At 46.6% G+C, this 21,371-nt stretch overlaps 1 protein-coding gene across 1 annotated transcript in view; it reads left to right on the plus strand.

The window, feature by feature from the left end:
* GALNT18 (polypeptide N-acetylgalactosaminyltransferase 18) overlaps nt 1–21,371 on the plus strand; it is a 370,597-nt gene that overhangs the window by 285,495 nt on the left and 63,731 nt on the right. The window contains exon 7 of the mRNA XM_047776277.1: nt 13,772–13,957. Within this exon, the coding sequence (XP_047632233.1) occupies nt 13,772–13,957 (186 nt within the window). The remainder of the gene's footprint in view (nt 1–13,771; nt 13,958–21,371) is intronic.

A 21,371-nucleotide genomic window follows, 5' to 3' on the forward strand; every position in this document is an offset into this window, starting at 1 on the left:
GGATTGAAATAAAACAGGGGACATGATCTGATTTATAACTTTATTATAATTTTTTTTTAGGACTGCACACAGGGCATATGAAAGTTCCCAGGCTTGGGATTGAATTGGAGCTGCAGCCGCACCTACACCACAGTTCACAGCAATGCTGGATCCTTAACCCACTGAGGCCAGGGATCGAACCCAAGTCCTCAGGGATGCTAGTTGGGCTCATTAACCACTGAGCCACGACATAACTCCAGTAGAATATTGATAGGGTTAACCACAAAAAGATAATGGTGGCTTGGCCCAGAATGTTAGCTGTGCAGATTGAGAGACTTGATTGAATTTAAGCTATATTTAGGGGATAGAACTGACTGCATTTGCTGATGCCTTAATGGATGTGAAGTGGGAGGAAGAGGACATAATTATGGATGAGTTACATGATTATTTATTTAGGTTTCAGGCCTGGGCTATGGTATATGAGGGGAAAACTAAGGGACAGCTGGGTAGGCAAAGAAGGAAATCAAGACCTTGGCTTTAGGAGTTCCCTGGTGGCTTGGCAGGTTAAGGATCAGGTATGTCACTGCTGTGGCTTGGGTCACAGCTCTTATGTGGGTTTGATCCCAAGCCTGGTAACCTCTGCACACCATTGGCACAGCCAAAAAAAAAAAAAAAGTACTCGATTTTGGACAAGGTAAGCTTGCAAAGCTTGAGAGATATGCAAGTGGAGGTGATGTGTAGACAGCTGGATCTATAAATCTCAAGCTCAGCCCAATGTAGTGGTTCCCCTGCCTTGAAAAGCTTTTATTATAGCAATGATGAATCTTAGCATCAATGAATCTTAGTGATAATAGTTATACTTCATTCTTAGGCTCTAAACTTGGGCAAGATGTTGAAATAAACCCTCTATGTGCATCCCTCATTTAATTCTAACAACTCTTTTTTGCAATGTGTAATTTTTGTCTCCGTTTCAAAGACAAGGAAACTGGATGTTAGAAAGTGAAATGAAGTCACCAATCCAGCAAATAGGAAATGTAGGGTTTGATACCAAGATGGCTTAACCTGTGTTCTGACCACAATGACCTCCTGTCTCCCAAGAAGCAGAGGTCTTGGAAATGTTTCCTACTCTGCTTCTAAATTATCACATTACCTTGAACCTCAGGTGGGAAATGGAAAGTGATCTGTTAGGTCCCTTGCTGTTCTGCTATACTGCAATGCTGATCTCTTTTGTAAATCTGATTTTTAATATGAGTTTGATGTAGGTACCGATCAGAGTTGAATCGCAAGCTGACAATTCATTTTGATGTATATGAAAGGGGCAAAGTGAAGACCCAGCACACTAGCTTTCTTAATCTGAATTCCAATGGAATAAAAGGAAAACTCTTTAGAACCGATATTTCTGAGTGAGAAAATATTCAGCATCTCAAATTCATTTTTTATCATCTGAATGATAATCTCAAGCATCCCTCTGAGCTGAATGTGGGTGTGATGCTTAAGCCAGTCACACAGCTTCCTCTAATATCCGAGCCCAGGGTTCTGCCAAACTTTCCCACCTGTGCTGTCCCCATGACACATGAGTCACCTGTCGCCTGGCCCCCACTGTGCTGGGAAGTGACAGAGTGTATTATACTTTCCTTCAGTGATTCTGATTGCCCTGCATTTCAGAAGGGACCCTCTTGAATTATCCTCCTGGCTTATCCTTAGGGCCAGTGTCACCCTTTGGGGGGACATCTGGGATGGACATTTGATTCAAGTTTGATTGGAACATGCTAACAAGCCATTCATATGGGTGGAATTTGTTTCTGATTAGATTAAGCATCTGAGAGAGGAGAGAAACAGCCACTGATTAAAGACATAAAAAAGGAAACACTTTAAATGAGTAAGTGGTTCATCTTCATATAGCAAAGTATAAATTAAACATAGTCCAAGGGATCAGCTCTGAATAGCAGCTGGATAGAACAAGCTTTTTTCTGAATATATCCACAAGGAGAAGGTGCTCACAGCAATTCAGAGGGGCTTAACCCTCCAGAGAGGGCTCTGAGCACCACCGAGTAGAGGATGGACCGAGTTATCTGATAAAAATGACTCTCAGACTAGGGGTGGGAAGGGTTTTATTTGGATTTCAGAAAATTGTTCCCTGGGTCCCTGTGACACTCAAGCTCATTATTATTCTTTGACAGCATCCGTGATGGTAATGAGGCCAGAGATCTTAGTTCAAAGATGCGATTAGAGTAGACAGCACACATCAGTGGTACCCTGATTTGGAACTTGGCCAGTACTTCTGCCTCAGAGCTTGTGGCTTCTGCAATTTTGGTTCTATAGAAATGCCTGAGCTGGAGGAAGAAGCTGGGCGGGCCATCCTGTCTTAGACTGTGTCACCTGACTAGGACCAGAGGTGTAGCTGCAGCTACGCCTCCCCTGGCTCTCAGTAGGATGAGCGGAGCTGCCATGGGGCTGCTGTCTGTGGCTGTCTGAGGAACCCTGTGCCGTGTGTGGTCTCCAAGCCCTTGGCTTTTCCTTTTCCAGGCTCCTGGCTTCTCCCTTGTTTTTCTGACCACTGTTTTTTTGGTTCTGAACTTGAATCAGACCCTGCTCTACAGTCGGTTTTTCAGGGGTCCTAACACCCTGCCTGCCCCTGGAAGCTCTCTCCTTCCCCCTGGGGAGTAAATCTAGTCTTTGTGTCCTCAGACCCTAATGGGACCTGCTCTAACTGGACTCATCACCTGGACTTGAACAATCTCTCTCAGTGCCTGGAGACCTCTGCAGCAAAGTCTCACCCAATAGACTGAACTCCTGGTTATCCATGCTACAGGCACCAATCCTCTCTGGTCATGTTGCCTTTCTACCTGCTGGCAGCTTATATGAATCAGTCTGCAACAGCAGCATCTCCCAAATCCCAAAGGCTAAAACCAGGACAAGTTTATTTCTCGATCACTTCACAGTCCCCTAGAGTGTGCGAGGCTCTCCTGGGCAGCTCTTCTCCAAGAAGAAACAGAGTGACTCAGGCTGCTTTTCTTGTGGGCTCCGCATCATTGAACGTCAAGGTCATCTTGGCTAAACATCCAGCAGATTTGGAGGAAAAGAGGTGAAAGTGTTCCTGGACTTCCCACACTGGATATGTAAGCACCTTGGCCAGAGGGTGACAACTGTGATTTCTGCTCTTGTTTCATTGGCCTAAACTGCTCACATAGTCCCTCCCAACTGCCAGCTAGGCTGGAAATACAGAGGAGCAGCAGATATTAGTGAGCACTGGGAGACACCCTTCTCCCAGCTCTGCTTTCCCAACCCCAAGGAGACCAGACCTGACTTCTTCTTTTCTTCCATTTTGTCCTGAGTCCCAGCTTAGCCTGTGTTGGAGAGTATCAATCAGGCCTCTTGGTTGATATAAGATTTGAGGTAACCGGAGTTCCTGTCATGACTCAGTGGTTAATGAACCTGACTAGTATCCATGAGGACACAGGTTCAATCCCTAGCCTCGCTCAGTGGGTTAAGGATCTGCCGGTTGCCGTGAGCTGTGGTGTAGGTCACCGACGCCACTTGGATCCTGCATTGCTGTGGCTGTGGTGTAGGTTGGCAGCTACAGCTCCGATTGGACCTGTAGCCTGGGAACCTCCATATGCCAAAGGTTGGCCCTAAAAAGACAAAAGACAAAAAAAAATTTTTTTTTGAGGTAACCATGAACTTGCTCGCCTTGGATGGAACCCTTAAAAAAGTCTTCTAATCTCAATGACCACGTGTCTGCAAAGCGATCCTCCTAGAATTTCCCACAAGGAAATGAACTCTCATGGCCCCAGTCTTTATAGTCAGAGCATTAAGGTCCAAGGAAAACCTGGGTTCTCTGTATATGATGGGCTATTTTGCTGAGCCTGGCGCCATAGCTGCCCCTGGGTTTCCTGTAGGTAAACAGCTATTTCAGCAAATCTCAAGTCCCTGCAAAACAACCTTTTAACTTTTTCTTGATGAAAATCTTCCAGACATTCCAGCCCAGCTGGTCTCTTCTTGGAATCCTGCCAGATGAATCCTCCTGCTGCCTTCTGATAGTTATGAAGAATTTCTTTCAAACAGGGAAGGCACTTCAAGTGCTTCTTAGGGCTGACCCCAAATCAGAGCTCTTCGGCGACACCTTCCAAGAAAAAGCATCATTTTTTTCCCCCAAAACAGCAGTTCTGTCCAGAAGACACTTTGGCAGTGTTTTATTGCAAGAAGAGGGCTTGGGAAAATAGATCTCCAGGGAGTGTTTTTCTGTGGGGTCTGATGGAAGAACAAGCATTGTCAGACTTTAAAAATGTTTTTTTTTAACACTTGAAAATAATGAAATATCTGCCCTTGGAAACCCAGGAGAGCACCAAGGAAAGTACATGGGGGATGGTTCAGAACTAAGGCCTGACTCTGGATCCTTTGTTCATACAATAAGCATTCATCAAGCATCTGTCGTGTGCCAGGCCCTGTTTAGACTCTAGAGACTCCTTAAGGAGAGCAGGGTGGCCATGGACCTTCTCTTACAGGCTGGGGTTGTGAGCCTATAAGCAGGAAAAAAAGCCCCATCTCACTGGTACTTGGGGAATTGCAAATTAAAACTATAGTGAGAGTGAATTTCACATCCATGGGATTGGCAGAATTAAAAAGTTGGACAGTGCCAAATGTTGGCGAGATTGTGAAGGAATGTGAGGGCTCATCTGTGTTGATCGGAGTGGAACTTGGGATCTTCACTTTGGAAGAGTTTCACTCTCCCTGGGATTGTTGGATGTGTGTTACATATAACCTATGCCCCAGAAATTCCACTGTGGTGTAGATACACCAAGAGTTGCCCTCTCTTGGGTGCCAAGAGACATATATAAGAGCTTTCCAAGACCAGAAAAAAAAATTCCAAAAAAATCTTGGAGTTCCCATAGTGGTGCAGGGAAAACAAATTCGACTAGGAACCATGGGGTTATGGGTTCAATATCTTGCCTTGCTCAGTGGGTTAAGGATCTGGCGTTGTTGTTAGCTATGATGTAGGTCGCAGACGTGGCTGGGATCTGGCATTGCTGTGGCTCTGGCGTAGGTTGGTGGTTATACCTCCAATTCGACCCCTAGCCTGGGACCCTCCATATGCCTTGGGTGTGACCCTAAAAGACAAGAAAAAAAATTCCAAGAACGTTCCAAGGGAGTTCCCTTCATGGCTCAGAGGAAATGAATCTGACTAGCATCCTTAAGGATGCAGGTTCGATCCCTAGCCCCTCACTCAGTGGGTTAAGGATCTGGCATTGCCATTAACTGTGGTGTAGATCGAAGACATGGCTTGGATCCTGTGTTGCTGTGGCTGTGGTGTAGGATGGCAACTACAGCTCCAATTTGACCCCTAGCCTGGGAACCTCCATATGCCATGGGTGCAGCCCTAAAAAGACACACACACACACACACACACAAAACAAGTGGTGGGGGGAGTTCCAAGGAGCACTATTCTTAATCCTGGAATCAACCAGACTGTCAACCACCAGGAGAATGCATAAATAAAACATCTATATACTTATACAATGGAACACTGAGGCGATGAAAATAAATGAAGCAAGAAGCAAGTTGCTAAATGCAACCATTACGCTTCCATTTATATAGCATTCAAAACCAGGTAAAACTTAAGCATGTAGTTGAGGTTGATGGCAAGGAAATTATGAACAAGATTCAGGATAATGGGTTGCCTTTAGGGGTAAGAAGGGACACAGAGATTTCTAAGTCACTGCCACTTTGTTTCTGAAGCAGGCTGCAGGTAAACAGTTGTCCCTTGTGTTAGGTGTCTTTAAACTGTGCATATGCACTGTACACACACACACACACACACACACACTCAGCTGTCACAGGTGCCATGCAAGATGACGTAGCAATTCAGACCAGAGGCATTTAACCCAATTTAGGGCAGCCAGGAAAAGTAGGTAGAAATTAGCCAGGCAGATAAATGTATATGACTGGGGAAGAGGTTGACAGCTTCTTGCTTTTGTCTCAGCTATGCCCAGGTTTGATCTCTTTTTCCTTCTCATTCCCATGCAGGGTCAGGACTAGTGTAAGATGAAGGAGGTGTCCAGGATTAAAAGTGAAGGATGCCCTAAGAATGAGAGTCTCTAGTTGATGTCTCTGTTTGTTTGCATTTCTGACCCTACAAGCACTATGCAAACACGTTTTTGGTCTTCTGACAGCCATTCGCAGGTCTCAGCCTCCATCCTCCTCATCTTCCTCCCCCCAGCCTGCCTGGTTTGGCTTTTGACTCTTTTCTCAGCATTTCACAGCCAAGTGAGGTGAGATAGCTACACATACATAGATAATTAACAACATGAGCCAAGAAATAAGGACCACATGAGTGGTACAAATCATGTGTTTTAGGAGTTTGGAGGAACAGGGCCAGGCTGGCTTTGAATGGATGGAGAGCCGGAAGGAGGATTTCTGGGCTAAGAAAACAGTGGGAACATTCTGCCAAGAGAGGAGAGCTCATTAAAAGTCATAAGGAGATAAAAGCTTGGGCAGGATTTGGGATCTTATCCTATGGACTATGGCTGTGAAATGCAAGACAAAAGTACCACCACTCCCAATCCCTTACCTACATTGCGTATTACTAATAAGTGGTGTGCTTTTTACTGAGCCCAGAAAGAGCTGCAGAATCCTTCTTAACCCAGTGCTTCACAAGGACATCCACAAGTGAATGGATTGAACATGGCACGTCATCTGCTATTCCTACCAAAGACCACAGAGCAATCACCAGTCACGGAGTCGGAGAAATGATCACACTGCATCCTGATGTCTTGCCTCCAGTGTCCTCCTACTTTCCAATTCCCAATCCACAGCTCTACCAGTTGTGTCTCAAATTCTGGATGTCATTTGAGGAACTGGCAAGAAAACTTAGAACCACAGAATGCAAAAAAGTAGGAGGGATCTAAGATGTCACTGAGCCTGACTCCTCCATTTGGCAGCTGGGAGAGACTAAGGCTTGGGAAGGAAACAGGTCTATTTATGTAAGTGGCAAACATAGGACAGAAACTCAGTCTTCTGCCCCTGACCTTGTACCAGAAGCTCCCAGTCCTTGGAAAGGAAAGGAACACAGTCCTTCCTAAGAACCTACTAGATGCCTGTCTTTGTTAGTGAAAGCTTTTCATACAGCATCTCTTTGCAACCTGCCAGTTGCCCCAGTGAAAAGGCAACTGACATCCAAGGACAGGTTCACATCAAAGGCTCACGTGTGACAGGTAGGATTCACACCCTCTCCGCCAACTCCTGAGACCTGCGTGCTCTCTTATAGTTCCCAGGTGGATGCACCAAGTTTTTTTCAGAAACCGTCGCAGAAACCTCATGGCTCAGTGGTTAATGAATCTGACTAGTATCCATGAGGATGCAGGTTTGATCCCTGGCTCACTGGGAAGGGCTGGTGGTGAGTGGGACTCACTCCTCTGGGTGACTGTTGTTTACAGTCTGCTACAGTTTCTCAATCACATCTGGGGGCAGCCCAGCAGCTCCTCTGTGGGCATCTGCAAGCATTAACGAGGTCTGGGGCTTTATCTCCAGTGAGTTCATGGTTCCATAAGACGAAACTGCCTGCAATTGCCCAGGCTCATTTGATAACTTCCTGGGTTTTACGATGGTAATTTAAACTCTGCAGCCAAAGTAACTCTCCTTCGTTGCAGCAGCGTGCACTTAAATGTCAGAGCTTTGCTGAAAAACCACTTGGGTTTGAAGGAAGTCGTTGCTTTCAGTAAAATCTGGCACATTTTATGTTTATGGCCTTTATTAGAGGATCCAGCTGAGCCAGTTAAAACCGCTTCTCTAGATGGTTAGTGAAAGCACAAGGGCTCTGGGATTGTTGGAATCGCTCATTCAAATCACAGTTATTGAACATGTGCTAGGTGCCTAGTGCTTGTGTATACAACACACTTCTTGTCTTCCAGGAGCTTATACTTTAGCAGGGCAGTGGAGGTGGAAGGCAGACATTGAAAGAATAAATGTATAAATAGAAGTATTGTGAATCACTGTTATTAAGAAAAAGGGTGAGATGCTAAAATTATTCAGAGGGAATCTAACTAAGACTCAGTGAGTGAAAGAAGGTAGTATTTGAGCTGGATAACAAGTGGGGGAAAGTTGGAGTTCCCCTCATGGCTCAGTGGTTAACGAATCTGACTAGTATCCATGAGGATGCAGGTTTGATCCATGGCCTTGCTCAGTGTGTTAGGGATCTGGTGTTACTGTGAGCTGTGCAGACATGGCTCAGATCCTGTGTTGCTGTGGCTCTGGCATAGGCCAGCGGCTGCAGCTCCGATTGGACCCCTAGCCTGGGAACCTCCATATGCCATGGGGGACAGCCCTAAAAAGACCAAAAAAAAGTGGGGGAAAGTTATTCCAGAAAGATGGAATAGCAGGTGCAAAGGCACAGAGGAAAGAACCTGATGCGATCAAGAAACATGCTGCCCATTGCCCATCCAGAAGCCAAGAGGTCCAGTCTCACGAGGCTGTCATCCCGCCAGGTGTCATCAGTGTGTGTTTCCCTTGTTATAACAAGCCTGAGTCAGATACATCTTAGGGAGAAATTAAGTTCTTGGTAGTGGCTTCCTCTATCCTGCAATCTAATGTACCATCTTGGTTACTGACCTTTGGTCTTCATTTCTCAGCATCCCCTTTGTATTCAATCCCCTTGCCTCCCTCCTCTTGGCATAGAACTTGCAATGCCAAGCCATCATCCCAATCCCAACCTACATCTTTGCCCTCCCTCCAGTGGCCCTGCTCTCTGGCACAGTTCCTCCTGTCTGTAGCCTCCATCTCCTTTGGGTCTTACTACATCATGCCAGCTTGACCTCTGACCTCTGCTCCTTTTCACCTCCTCATCCCCTGCCCCTCCCAAGCCTCCATGGACTTTTCATGATGTCATCTTTCATGAAGTCCAAATACCAGTGATTTTCTTTCCTGTCCTTTGTCTGCCACCCATGAGAGTGTCTCTGAGATTCTCTCTGGGTCAAGCCATTTGATGGCAGAGCTGCTCATCACGTGGGGATAGAAGAGCACAGGCTTTCTCTTGTTTATGTCAGTGTCTTGGGCAGGGTCCAGAAGTGGAGGGGTAAACATACCAAATATACATCTTCTGCTCCAGCATCCAGATGCTGCCAGGACCCCAAAGGCTGTGTCCAAGGCAGATGCCATCACCCTCTCCTTTTCACAGAAGTAAAGAGAGCCGAGACCACCTCTAGGTGAGCAGGTGCTCCCATTCTCTGGGGAGGAGCCTCATGCACCCCTCCTTGCTGGGCTGAGAACTCTGAGGGCAGCACGTCTCTTATCTGTTGGGCTTCAGGCAGATCTGTAAGTCCTCTGCAATCATTTGTCCCCTGAAGGCAACTGTATAGGAGAAGCCAAATAGCAGCAATCATAATGGTTATTACAAAATTCATAATAATAAGTGCAGATTAAGGGCTTACAATATTCTGGGTCCTATGACAGAGGCTTTCAGAGCCCACAACCCAGTGTGGCAACCACTGCCACGTGCATTTCATGGAGGTTAAGCTGCCACTCAGCCAGCACACAGTGGGACCAGAACTGACCCAGATGTCCTGTCCCCACCTTGACTGCTGGGCATGCAGAGCTCATGCTGAGGCAAACTCAGGGCTAAACACACATCTGTACTCCATCTCCCTCTTCTCCTGGGCAAAATCGAGTCTCAGGAAGAGAAATAGCCTGCCAATGGTGACATAGCAGTGTGTGCAGAGTTAAAAAATTTGAATCCAATTCTCTTTGGCTCTAAAGCTGTGCTTTTAAAAACTGCATGCTACTCCCACCTGGCCCAGACACCCCACCTCTGCTGGAAACCCATGGTCTGCTCCACGCATCATCCAGCACAGGTCTCAAGGAAAATCAGGTGAAGACCCTGGAGAACATTTTGAAAGAGGGAAGATAATTAAACAAGCACGTACAAGAGTGTCGTGAAGAGGAAAGACAGAGCAGGGACCACAGAGCATGACAGGCTAGCCTTGTTGAAGGAGATACAGTGCAGTGACACTGAACTGACACCCCAAGGATGTCAGGTGTAGTGGGGAAGGAGGTGAGTTTGTCATTGCATGTGCAGAAGTCCAGAAATGAGAGGAAACCAGTATGCTGGAGGGAAGTGAAAGAATGTCAGCATGGCTACAGCATGAATGTGTCAGGAAGCAAGTTCATGGCTGCAGGGGTGGGCAGGGACCAGACCTTGGAGCCTCAACGGCTGTGCTGGGGAGGGCGTGGAACAGATGGGTATGATCCAATGCATATCTTCAAAAGATCCCTCTGGAGTTCTCTTGTGATACAGTGGGTTAAGCACCCAGTGTTTCACTGCAGCAGCTTGGGTCACTGCAGTGGCACAGGTTCAGTCCCTGACCTGGCAACTTCCACATGCCTTGGGTGCCATGACCAAAAAAAAAAAAAAAAAAAAAAATTCCCCAGCTGCTGGGTGGAGAAAAGACTGGAGGAGGGAGGCAGTTGTTTGGAGGCTGTTGCAGAGTCCAAATGGGACCTGGCAGTGGTCTCGACAAAGGAGATGGCTGCAGGCTAGGGAAAGGGGAGTGGCTTCAAGAACTCAGCAGTGAAGACACATGCACCTGTATGTTCATTGCAGCGCTATTCACAATAGCCAAGACATGGAAACAACCTAAATGTCCACTGACAGATGAATGGATTATACACAATGGAATACTACTCAGCCATAAAAAAGAACAAAATAATGCCATTTGCAGCAACATGGATGGAACTAGAGACTCTCATACTAAATGAAATAAGTCAAAAAGAGAAATACAAATACTATATGATTTCACTTATATCTTGAATCTAATACATGGCACAAATGAACCTTTCCACAGTAAAGAAAATCATGGACTTGGAGAACAGGCTCAAGGTTGCCAAGGGGAAGGGGGAGGGAGCGGGAATTTGGGGTTCATAGATGCAAACTATTGCCTTTGGAATGGATAAGCAATGAGATCCTGCTGTATAGCACTGGGTATATATCTAGTCACTTATGATAGAGCACGATAATGTGAGAAAAAAGAATGTATATATGTATGTGTGACTGGGTCACCTTACTGTACAGTAGAAAATCGACAGAACACTGTAAACCAGCTATAATGGGAAAAAAATGAAAATCATTAAAAAAAAAGAACTCAGCAGTGAGTTCACACCACTCCTTTCACTGTGCAGCTAAAGGCATGATGGGAGGTGCTACTACCACCCTCCAAATTAAAACCATAGCAGGTGTACCTACTCTAAGGTGACGTGGTGACCAACTCTTTGAGAAACAGGCCTTGTAATAAAAGAGCTTTATTACGAAGCGTGTTCTGTGCTCTGTGGCTGAAATACATCAATTAATAGCTTCTGTTCAGGTTGCACAAAGAATTGTTACTCTCTTTATGTTATTAGTTACATATTCACAGAATTCATAGGCTTTCCTTGAAAATCTGGTCAAAGTGAATTAGAAATCAGCACAATCCTCAGAATGCACAGGTCATGGACATAAAGGTGTACAGCCTGGGGCTTTCCATGGCTCCCTCTCCCGATCCTTAGAACTGCCCCTGGGTTGGAAACTTCCTTCAAAGCCTGGTCACCCTGAGGGGAGCACTAGCTCCACCTTTTACTTGGGCAAGGTTCAGACACATCCTTTTGCCTTCTGTATCAGCTGTGTGGTCTTGAGCAAGAGACAGCCTTGGTCTCAGTTTCCTTGTTTCGCAATGGCAACAATCACGGGGTTATTCTGAAGATTCTGCTGTATATCATTTTGTTCAGTAATAGCTGAGGCTGATAAGTGCTTGCTATGTTCCAGGCATCTCTCTAAGCACTTTAATCTTCTCAGCATCATGAATAGGTACTATTAGGATACCCTTTGGACATGAACAAACTGAGGCACATTGAGAGAGAGTGACTCACCCAAGGTCACATAGCTAGTATGAAATAGAGCCAGGATTTGAATGCAAGTTATCTGATTCCAAACCCTTTACTCATAATCGCCATACTATGCAGCCTGCCCGCACAGACAATCCAGTGCCTGGCACATAGGGTGTGCTTAGTGGGAATACTTGTTTCCTTTCTACTGGCCCCAAATAATATACTCAATGCAAGACAAGCTTGGAAATTAGTAAGTCAGTCCATTGCCTTCCAACTCTAACAGCCTGTGGGGACAAACTGGTGTGACATAGCCTGGTGGAAAAGAAGGCATTCTCTTCCTGACACAGAGAAGAATTAAACTAATTCCGAAGCTGACTTTACCTTGGATGAAGACCTATGGTTGTTGATGGGTAGAAGTTATAAGTGCAAATATCATTCAACAAATTGTCTGGTGATGATACCTGACAAGTGACCACTGCTGTCCACCAAGAGATCTTGATTACTTTCCCCCAGAAGCCTCATTCATCAGCTCTAAGTAGGTGTTTCAAATTCATACCATTTTATTACGTATCAATCATTTATTGATTGATTGTCTGATTAAGCATCAATGATTTATGTATTTAATTCAACAAGTACTTACAGGGTATATCTATAGGCATTGACCTTGTGTTAGTGGCTAGAGATGAGTGAGATGTGGGTTCTGCCCTCTAGGAACACAGAGTGAGGGGGGATGCTGACCTATCAGCAGATAAGTTGTGGTATCAAGAGCTTTGGGGCCGGAGTTCCCATCGTGGATCAGCAGAAACGAATCTGACTAGCATCCTTGAAGACACATCCTTGGCCTGGCTTAGTGGGTTAAGGATCCAGCATTGCCATGAGCTGTGGGTGTAGGTCACAGACTTGGCTCAGATCTGGCATTGCTGTGGCTGTGGTGTAGGCCAGCAGGTACAGCTCCAATTCGACCCTTAGCCTGGGAACCTCCATGTGCCGCGGGTGTGGCCCTAAAAAGACCAAAAAAAAAAAAAAAAAGAGCTTTGAGGGTCAGAGGAGGAAGCAGATGGCTCTGCCCCAAGAGTTGAACAAAGATCCCACAGCAGTAGGGCCATGTAGCCAAGATCTTAAGAGATGGTATTTTTTTCAGCTGGAGAAGGAATAAGGAGAGCATTCTAAAATTTAAAAGAGAATGGACGTAGGCCAAAAGGCACAAAAAGATGTTTATGTTCTGGAACATAGAACGTTCAGAATTTTTGGAATGATTGTGCCAAGAGCTCTAAGACACTGTCTCTCAATGCTCAGGTTCAAGGTCATTTTTCTGTATTTTTCAAAATCAAATTGCATCCAGTTCAAACTCCTACTCACCAAGGTCAGGGAGAAGTTTAATATCATCCTCTTCTTTGTAGCTCCCTCTCCCTGGGCTTCTGTCAGAACTCAGGGCACAGGAAAGATGGAGCAGAAACAGGGTTCTAGCTCTGTCCTAGTGGAGGTCACTCATCCATGTCCAGGCCCACATGCTCCATTTTAAGGTGACATTGCTGCTGGGAGGCTCCAGTGGTCCCTCCATGTCAGGCATTGCTGCAGAGACCATTATCAAGGATTTTGTTAACTTTTCCCCCAGGAGCATGGAGAAGCCAGATTGTTGATAACAAAATGTATAGTCTCTTCCTTAGGGGAAAGGATGGCGGAAGGAATGGCAAGAAAAGGCGCATTAATTCTTTGCTGGTAAGTTCACAGCAACAGGAAACAAGACATCAATCAATGACTCAATAACCTTCCTGCTATAGGACTAGAAATCAAGTGCAGCTCGCTCCCTATGCAGACAGGAGAGACAAGGCGGAGAGAGCTGGATTTGTCTGTGGTCATGGTCATGGTCATGGTCAGCCATGGTCTGGCTTCAAGGCTCCAGGTCAGGTCTGGGCAATGATGAGTGGCTCTGTGTCCTCCCCAGGTGTGGCAGTGTGGCGGGAGCGTGGAGGTCCTGCCCTGCTCTCGGATTGCCCACATCGAGCGAGCCCACAAGCCCTACACCGAGGACCTCACCGCCCACGTCCGAAGGAATGCTCTCAGGGTGGCTGAAGTCTGGATGGACGAATTTAAAAGCCATGTTTACATGGCATGGAACATACCCCAAGAGGTAGGAAGCCAATAGGGAGATGGGTTTCTTGGGGGTTGGTGGGAAAAAAGCAAACGAAACAAACATGAGACTAAACCCTTCTTCCCATGGGACAGCCAGGGTCCCATGCGGAAGTGAGCTCTCGACCCCCAAGGATCCTGGATGGTGAAAGGGCTGACTACAGGGCTAAGGCATGTCCTATGATCCCTGATCAGCATGCTTGGAGGAGGGTTTCTTCCCTCCAGCCCCCAGTGTCCTCATTCTAAATGAGAGAGTTGGCCCAGGCAACTCCAAGGTTTCTCCAGGCTTCTAAGTCCTCAGCTTCTCTGACAATACGTATTTCATGGTCCTGGATTACAAATATCCCAGTAATTATCAAAATTCACAAAATGCACCTTAACCTCCCTGGAGACTGGAGGCAAGCTTTCCCAGCAAACCTTTAACCAAACCAATAAGGAATGTCCATATGCCTTGGGGAGTTCTTCAGCCATGTGAATGGGGCTGGGCTACACTCCCACAGGGACCCTCAGGAGAAGAAGAACCTGTTCTAGACATTTTTTAGGCTGCTTTTAATTTTCACAGAATTTCTTCATTGCCTGTCACTGCCCTCTAGCCCTCCAGTCACCTTATGCTTAAGAAGTGCAAGAGAAAGCAGACTCTTTGATAGTTTTGTTCAGCCTTGTAGTGTGTCATCTGCAAATGACTTTGGACCGCTGGGTTGGGAGAACCCAACAGATGCCAGCCACAGGATCTGCACCTGCTTGCCAGCCAGTCTGCCTAGAGATCATTGCTTATGTTGCATTTTATGTGAAACAGAATTGTTAACTGCATGACCTCCTGCTTTCCTCCCAAGGCCATGGGTTCCCCTCGGGAGTCCTTTAGAAAGCCCCTGTTCACTCTTCCTAATAGGGAAATGATTGATCTTTGCTTAACATTTCCCTATGAAGGCCTTGTTCCCTGATCTCTCCCACAGGCTACTGTTGCTCAGATTGAGAAAAGAGGCTGGGCTCTGGGTGGGAGCCTTTGGGAAACCCCCTACCACCACCACCACCACCAGGGGGAGGGGGCTTGGGTTGGGTTGCCAACTCTTACAACCAGTGAGATTTCAGCAGTTGGAAGGAAGAATGAGGAGCCCAGGAGTACCCACGAGAGTGCAGGCAACCCTAATGAACCAGCCCTGAAGGCAGCCCTGATGGTGGGAGTGTTTCTAGGGAAACGGTGGTGTCTTTTAGACCCATCTGTGGCTGTGGGCGTAGAATTGCAGCATTCTCGGCAGGATGCTGAGCCCTGCTGTGGGTATCCTCTGATAGCAAAATGTTAGGCACACTTGGGAGCTCCCCAGGAGCTCACTAGCGCAGCAGTGTGGATCCCGGTGTTCTGCAAAGGACTGGGGTCATATTCATACTCCTACCCCCCTACTCTCTGCATCCCAAAGCTACAAACCTTCTGGCTCTCCCACCATGGCAGTGGCCAAATGTTGAAACAGACATCAAATCCAAAGAAGAGTAGAGAACTGTGTAAGCAAAGATAATTGGAAAATGATGAAACTCAGTGTCCATCGGTGACTCCTAGAGGGATAGTTCAAACCACGTCAAGTGGGCGAGGGTTGGGGGGTAACCTGAGAAAGAAAGATGAGAGGTGGAAATGTCCAGAATAAAGCCTTAGGAGGACGTGGGAAGGGTCTGTATGTCTCCTCTTGACCTCCTTGTTCATGACTATGTCCAGACTCCCTCTTCTCCCTCCCTTTCCAGGCTTCTGGAAAGAATCAACACTTTTCCATGTCCCATTCACTCCTCAAGTCACATCCCAGTACGGCCTCGAAGCTGATTTTGACAAAGTCGTCATGGGCCTCCTTACCTGCTGGACTTAATGGACATTTTGATGTCATTAACCTACAGTTCACCTTGTCCTTGAAACACTTCACTCTCTTGGCTGTATGAGTCCACACCCCAGAACAGCCTCATCTCCCCGATGGCTCCTAACTTCTTATGGGAAAATCTTACTTCCCCCTGTGGATGCTTACATGCTCCCTAGGGACCCGTCCTTGACCGCCTGCTCTCAGGATACGCATCCCCAGGCTAATCCCACCTACTCTTGAGTTCTGCACTGCCTGTATATTGAGGACTTCCTAATTATTGTCTCAAGCCCTTAGCTTCAGACTTTCAGCTGCACTCTTCTCCAGGTGTTCCCATGGGTACTTCAGACTGATGGAAACAGAGTATATCTTCCCCCCACCTGAAATCTGCTTCTGTCTATTATTCTCAGTATAAATGCACTACTACCATCTGCCCAGATCTGCAAGCTTAAATCCGAGCATCTTCCTTTAATCCTCCCCTCTCTCCGTCCCCATTCCCAGTCCATCACCGAGCCCACTGTTCCATTTCTTGGACCTCTCAGTTCAGGGCTCTTCTCAGCAACAACCTCTGGCTGGTTTTCCTGGCTCGACTGTTCCCCCCTCAAGTCTATCCTTCACACCACCCAAAGTCATCTTTAAAAAAAAAACCTCTCAGTAACCATGTCATTGTCCTGCTTGAAATCTTTAAATGACTCTCCATGTGCACAAGATCAGGCATAGATCCAGTACTGGACATGGATCTAAGCTTTCTCTATGCCCACTCTCCAGCCCCACCTCCTATCATCCCTGCAGATGGCAGGGACCGGGGGAACTGCCTGGGCTCCCTGTCCATACCATGCTCTTTCTCGCCTATACGTGTTGGCCCACGTGGTCCTCTCTGCTTGGAATTGCTCCCCAAACTCCTTCCCCAGCCTCCACTCTTACCATTTCCCCTACAATCTTTTAGACTCCACTCCAGTGACCTCTAGAAGCCAGCCCCCCACTGTGGAGAATGCCCCTTTTGGCCTGCATGTCTCTGTCATTGCATCAGCACCCTGTAAGAGAATGTTCTGTTGTCTGAAAGTCTCTCATTAGACCAGTGGCTCTCAAATCTGGCTGAACTTTCAAATCATGTGGGCTCCACCCCAGAGACTGTGATTTAATTGGAAGGGGACAGGGGATCCTTTTTTTTTTTTAGAAAGCCCTTTGGGGATTTTAATGTCTATCCAGGGCTTAAAACCACTGCACTAGACCATGGGCTCCCTGAGGATGGATTGTGTTATTTACATTTGTGTCACCATGCCTAGCACAAAATGCGTCACACCGTGGGGCTCAGTAAAACTGCGCTAATGCTTATTAACGAGTAAGTCTGATGGCCAAGCGGCATGTTTGTGATCCCTTTCTCCCTTGGGCAATAGCTCCTAAAAGAAGATATGCAGACCAATGTCATCAGAATCACTTAAGATCTGTTTAAATTACTGATTCTGGGTCTCATCCTCAAAGATTTTGATAAGGATGGATGTAGTGGTGCCAGAATCTGTACAAAGTACTCCAGGTGCTGGTTTGGGGAAGCCAGGCTTGGGTAACACGAGTTTAGCTAATCCTGCTCATCTTTCCAAACTCGCCTCTAGTATCACCTACTCCAGGAAGCCTTCCCTGATTCCTCTCCTCCCCTTCCCCATCATCCTGGCTGCCATGAGATGGCCTGAGAGCCCCCTTCCTTTGTTCCTTAGTGCCCTCTGCTTCCCTCCATGCTTCACACTGTATGTGGAGAGTCTGTTTACTTTTCTGGATCTTCCAGACTCTCCTTTCAGGCAGACTGTGACTTCTTACACATGATGCTTAGGACAGTGCCTGACACATCTAGGCATTCAATAAAGATGAGTTGAAGAAGAAAGGAGTTCCCATCCTGGCTCTGCAGAAACGAATCTGACTAGTATCCATGAGGATGCAGGTTCAATCCCTGGCCTCACTCAGTCAGTTAAAGATCCAGCATTGTTGTGAACTGTAGTGTAGGTTGCAGACGTGGCTCAGATCTGGTGTTGCTGTGGCTGTGGTATGTATAGGCCAGCAGCTACAGCTCTGATTGGACCCTGAGCCTGAGAACCTCCATATGCCACAGGTGCGGCCCTAAAAAAAAAAAAAAAAAAAAAGGAAGAAGAAAGAAGAGGGAGGAAATGTGGATGTGTGGGTGCTACACCCCTCAATGCTTTTCCCAGGAATTTTTGCAGTTGCCCTTGATGTGGCAGCATCTCTGTACCTTCTGCTTAACCACAGGCCCCTCTCCAATTTACCTAACCTTTCCTCTATAGCATCCCAGCTGCAAATGCAGATGCAAACCCTTCAGCCCTGCCTAGTGGCTGCTTGGAGAATTAAGTAAGTTAATATGTGGAAAGACTTTGAGGAGTACTGGCGGATAGAAAGCACCAGAGCAGCATTAACTCTTGTCGATGTGGTTGCTGGCACCCTCTGCATTTCTGCCCCAGCTTTAAAACACCCGTGCTGGGCAGTTGTCCTCCCTTGCTGCCTTCTATGCCGAGTCCTTCCTGGCCCATGCACTGAGCAGAACCGGCTCTCTCACCCGCTCCCTTGTCACTCTCAGTCCCAAGCTTTTGGAGGGCTGGAGGAGCCTCCAGCTCCTGCATCCTCTACTTTAATTGAAACTCAGTTTGCTTATTAATAAACAGAAAGTCAGCTTGCCGCAAAGCATCCATATTTTCTTACGCTGGTTTCGGGAACCCCAAGCTGGCCCCTGCTTCTCTTGCCCAAAGACAGGCTGAGTGCCAAGGATGACTCAGCACCATTCTTAGGCCACAGTCCTTCTGTAAGTTTGGCTACAAGGAATTTTGCATGTGGCTGCACACACAAGCAGGAATATGGGACAGCTTCTTGTGTGGCTGAGTGTATCAGTGCTTTAAGGCTGCCAAAACAAATGACCACAAACTGGGTGGCTTAAAACAACAGAAATGTGTTCTTTCACAGTTCTGGAGACCAGAAGCCCAAAATCAGGGTGCTGCCAGAGCCATGCCCCCTCCAAGGGCTCTGGGGAAGGGTCCTTCCTTGCCTTTTCCAGCTTGTGGCTCTTGGTGTTCCTTGGCTTAGAGATATATCACTTCATTCTCTGTGTGTCCAAGCATCCCCTTCCTTTCTCTTATAAAATGTGGGCTCATCCTAAATCCAGGATGATTTCATCTTGAGATCTCTTAATTAATTATATCCACCAAGACCCTATTTCCAAATCAGGTCACATTTGGAGTTTCTGGGTGGACATGATTTTCAGAGAGACATTATTCAACCTTCTATACTAAGTGTTTGGCAAAGGAGGAAGATGCATTTATTGCTTTTTAATAATAAGGATCAAGGTGACCTTCTTCGAGAAAGTTTGTTCTTTTCTCTATTTCTGTCCTCCATACTGCGAAAGAGTTTGATGCAATTTACAGTAAACACACAGTACAGATGTGCTGAACTATTAAAACAGAAAGGCAAAAGTCAATTTATACACAGGAAGAGGAAAGGGATTTGATATCCAAGCATATAGGCTGAGCCAAACACTGGTTCTTGAGTCTCCTAGATGTGAAAGATGGACCCCTGATGGATTCTCCCACTTTTGATTAAATGATAAGTAGCTCTCGGAGTTCCCAATGTGGCACAGTGGAAACGCATCTGACTAGGAACCACGAGGTTGCAGGTTCGATCCCTGGCCTTGCTCAGTGGGTTAAGGATCTGGCGTTGCCATGAGCTGTGGCGTAGGTCACAGATGAGGCTCAGATCTGGCGTTGCTATGGCACTGGTGTAGGCCAGCAGCTACAGCTCCGATTCAACCCCTAGCCTGGGAACCTCCATATGCCACAGGTGTGACCCTAAAAAGACAAAAAAAAAAAAGATAAAGAAATAAATTAAATAAATAAAAATTAAAAAAAAGATTATAAGTAGAGAGACAAACTCTCCCTTGATCCTGACCTTAGAAAGGAAGTTTTCCCACGGGAACCTAGTTTTTTAGGAAAACACAGAGGCCTTCCTCAGACAAGTTCTTCTCATGACTTTCCGTAAAAGCAAAGATGCACTGTTAATTTGTCATCACATAAAGGCAGCTATAGCATGAAGAGGCAAGGCCTGAGTCCAGGCAAATAGCTTTGTGATACAAGGATCAAGTGCAGAGAAGTTTGAAGTGTGACTACTTAGGAATTCCCTCTGTGGCTCAGTGGTAAACAAACCCAACTAGGATCCACGAGGATGCAGGTTCAATCCCTGGCCTAGCTCAATGGGTTAAGGATCCAGCGTTGCTGTGACCTGTGGTGTAGGTTGTAGACATGGCTCAGATCCTGAATTGCTGTGCCTGTGGCATGGGCTGGTGGCTGATTCAACCCCTAGCCTTGGACCCTCCATATGCCACAGGTGTGACCCTTAAAAAAAAAAAAAAAAAAAAAAAAGGCAAAAAAAGTGTGAATACTTAACAGATGTGAGCAGGTTGCATTTATGGCCAACTGCTATGCTCAGCTATTTCAGAAATATTTACTCAACTTGGTCTCATCCATATAGTTCAGGTGCAGTGCTAGACTGCAGCACAGAGATAAGCAGAGCATGTTTTCTCGTCATAAGAGAGCAGGGGTCCAGCAGAGAAAGACCAAGAAGCAGTACTGGGAGGGCTCTGGGCAGGAGCCGGGGAGCAAACCAATCACAGATGAGATCATCAGGCAGTACTCACTGAAACTGCACCCTGGGAACCTAGAACTTAAATCTTCAGGCTGTGGCAGATTCAAATTTTTACATTACCTGAACTCAGGTGGGCAAAAATAAACGTATTTCTTCTATACCTACATTTAGTTTTGCCTCAAGCCCCCATTGTCTGATATCAAAATTGTGTTCTGATCATTTCCAGGTACATGCCGAAACCATCTTTGTGATTTTTCTCAGACATTTCATTCTTTTCTTTTCTTTTCTTTTTTTTTTTTTTTTTGGTCTTTTTGCCATTTCTTGGGCTGCTCCTGTGGCATATGGAGGTTCCCAGGCTAGGGGTCGAATCGGAGCTGTAGCCACTGGCCTACGCCAGAGCCACAGCAACGCAGGATCCGAGCCACATCTGCAACCTACACCACAGCTCACGGCAACGCCGGATCGTTAACCCACTGAGCAAGGCCAGGGATCGAACCCACAACCTCATTGTTCCTAGTCGGATTCGTTAACCACTGCGCCATGACGGGAACTCCAGACATTTCAGATTTAAATGTCAAGTTCACTATTTTCCCAGCCCTAGTAGCTTGATCCCAGACCTGATGTGAGAACCACGTGGGGTTCACACTGCCAGCACATGGACCACGGTGTCAGGGGGAGAGAGCTGTGTTTCTCTGTCTTCCTCTGTCTCTGCTCTGGGCTGGTATCTCATGAGGTACCACTTGCCCCATCTGGTCCCTGGCTCCATAGTATCATCCTCTGAGATGTCACAGGTCTCCTCTGATCCCCAGCTAGAGGGACCCCTCTCCAACCTTTGTGTTGGCATGAGTGATTTCTCAGCTGATTCCATGCCTTTTCCAACAGCTGGGGCGCAGGCCCATGGCTTCCCCTCTTCTCTGGGACCAGAAGAAACATGGGGGTTTCTCTCTC

This window comes from Phacochoerus africanus, chromosome 4 (genome assembly GCF_016906955.1).
Source record: "Phacochoerus africanus isolate WHEZ1 chromosome 4, ROS_Pafr_v1, whole genome shotgun sequence".
NCBI classification, from domain to species: Eukaryota; Metazoa; Chordata; class Mammalia; order Artiodactyla; family Suidae; genus Phacochoerus; species Phacochoerus africanus.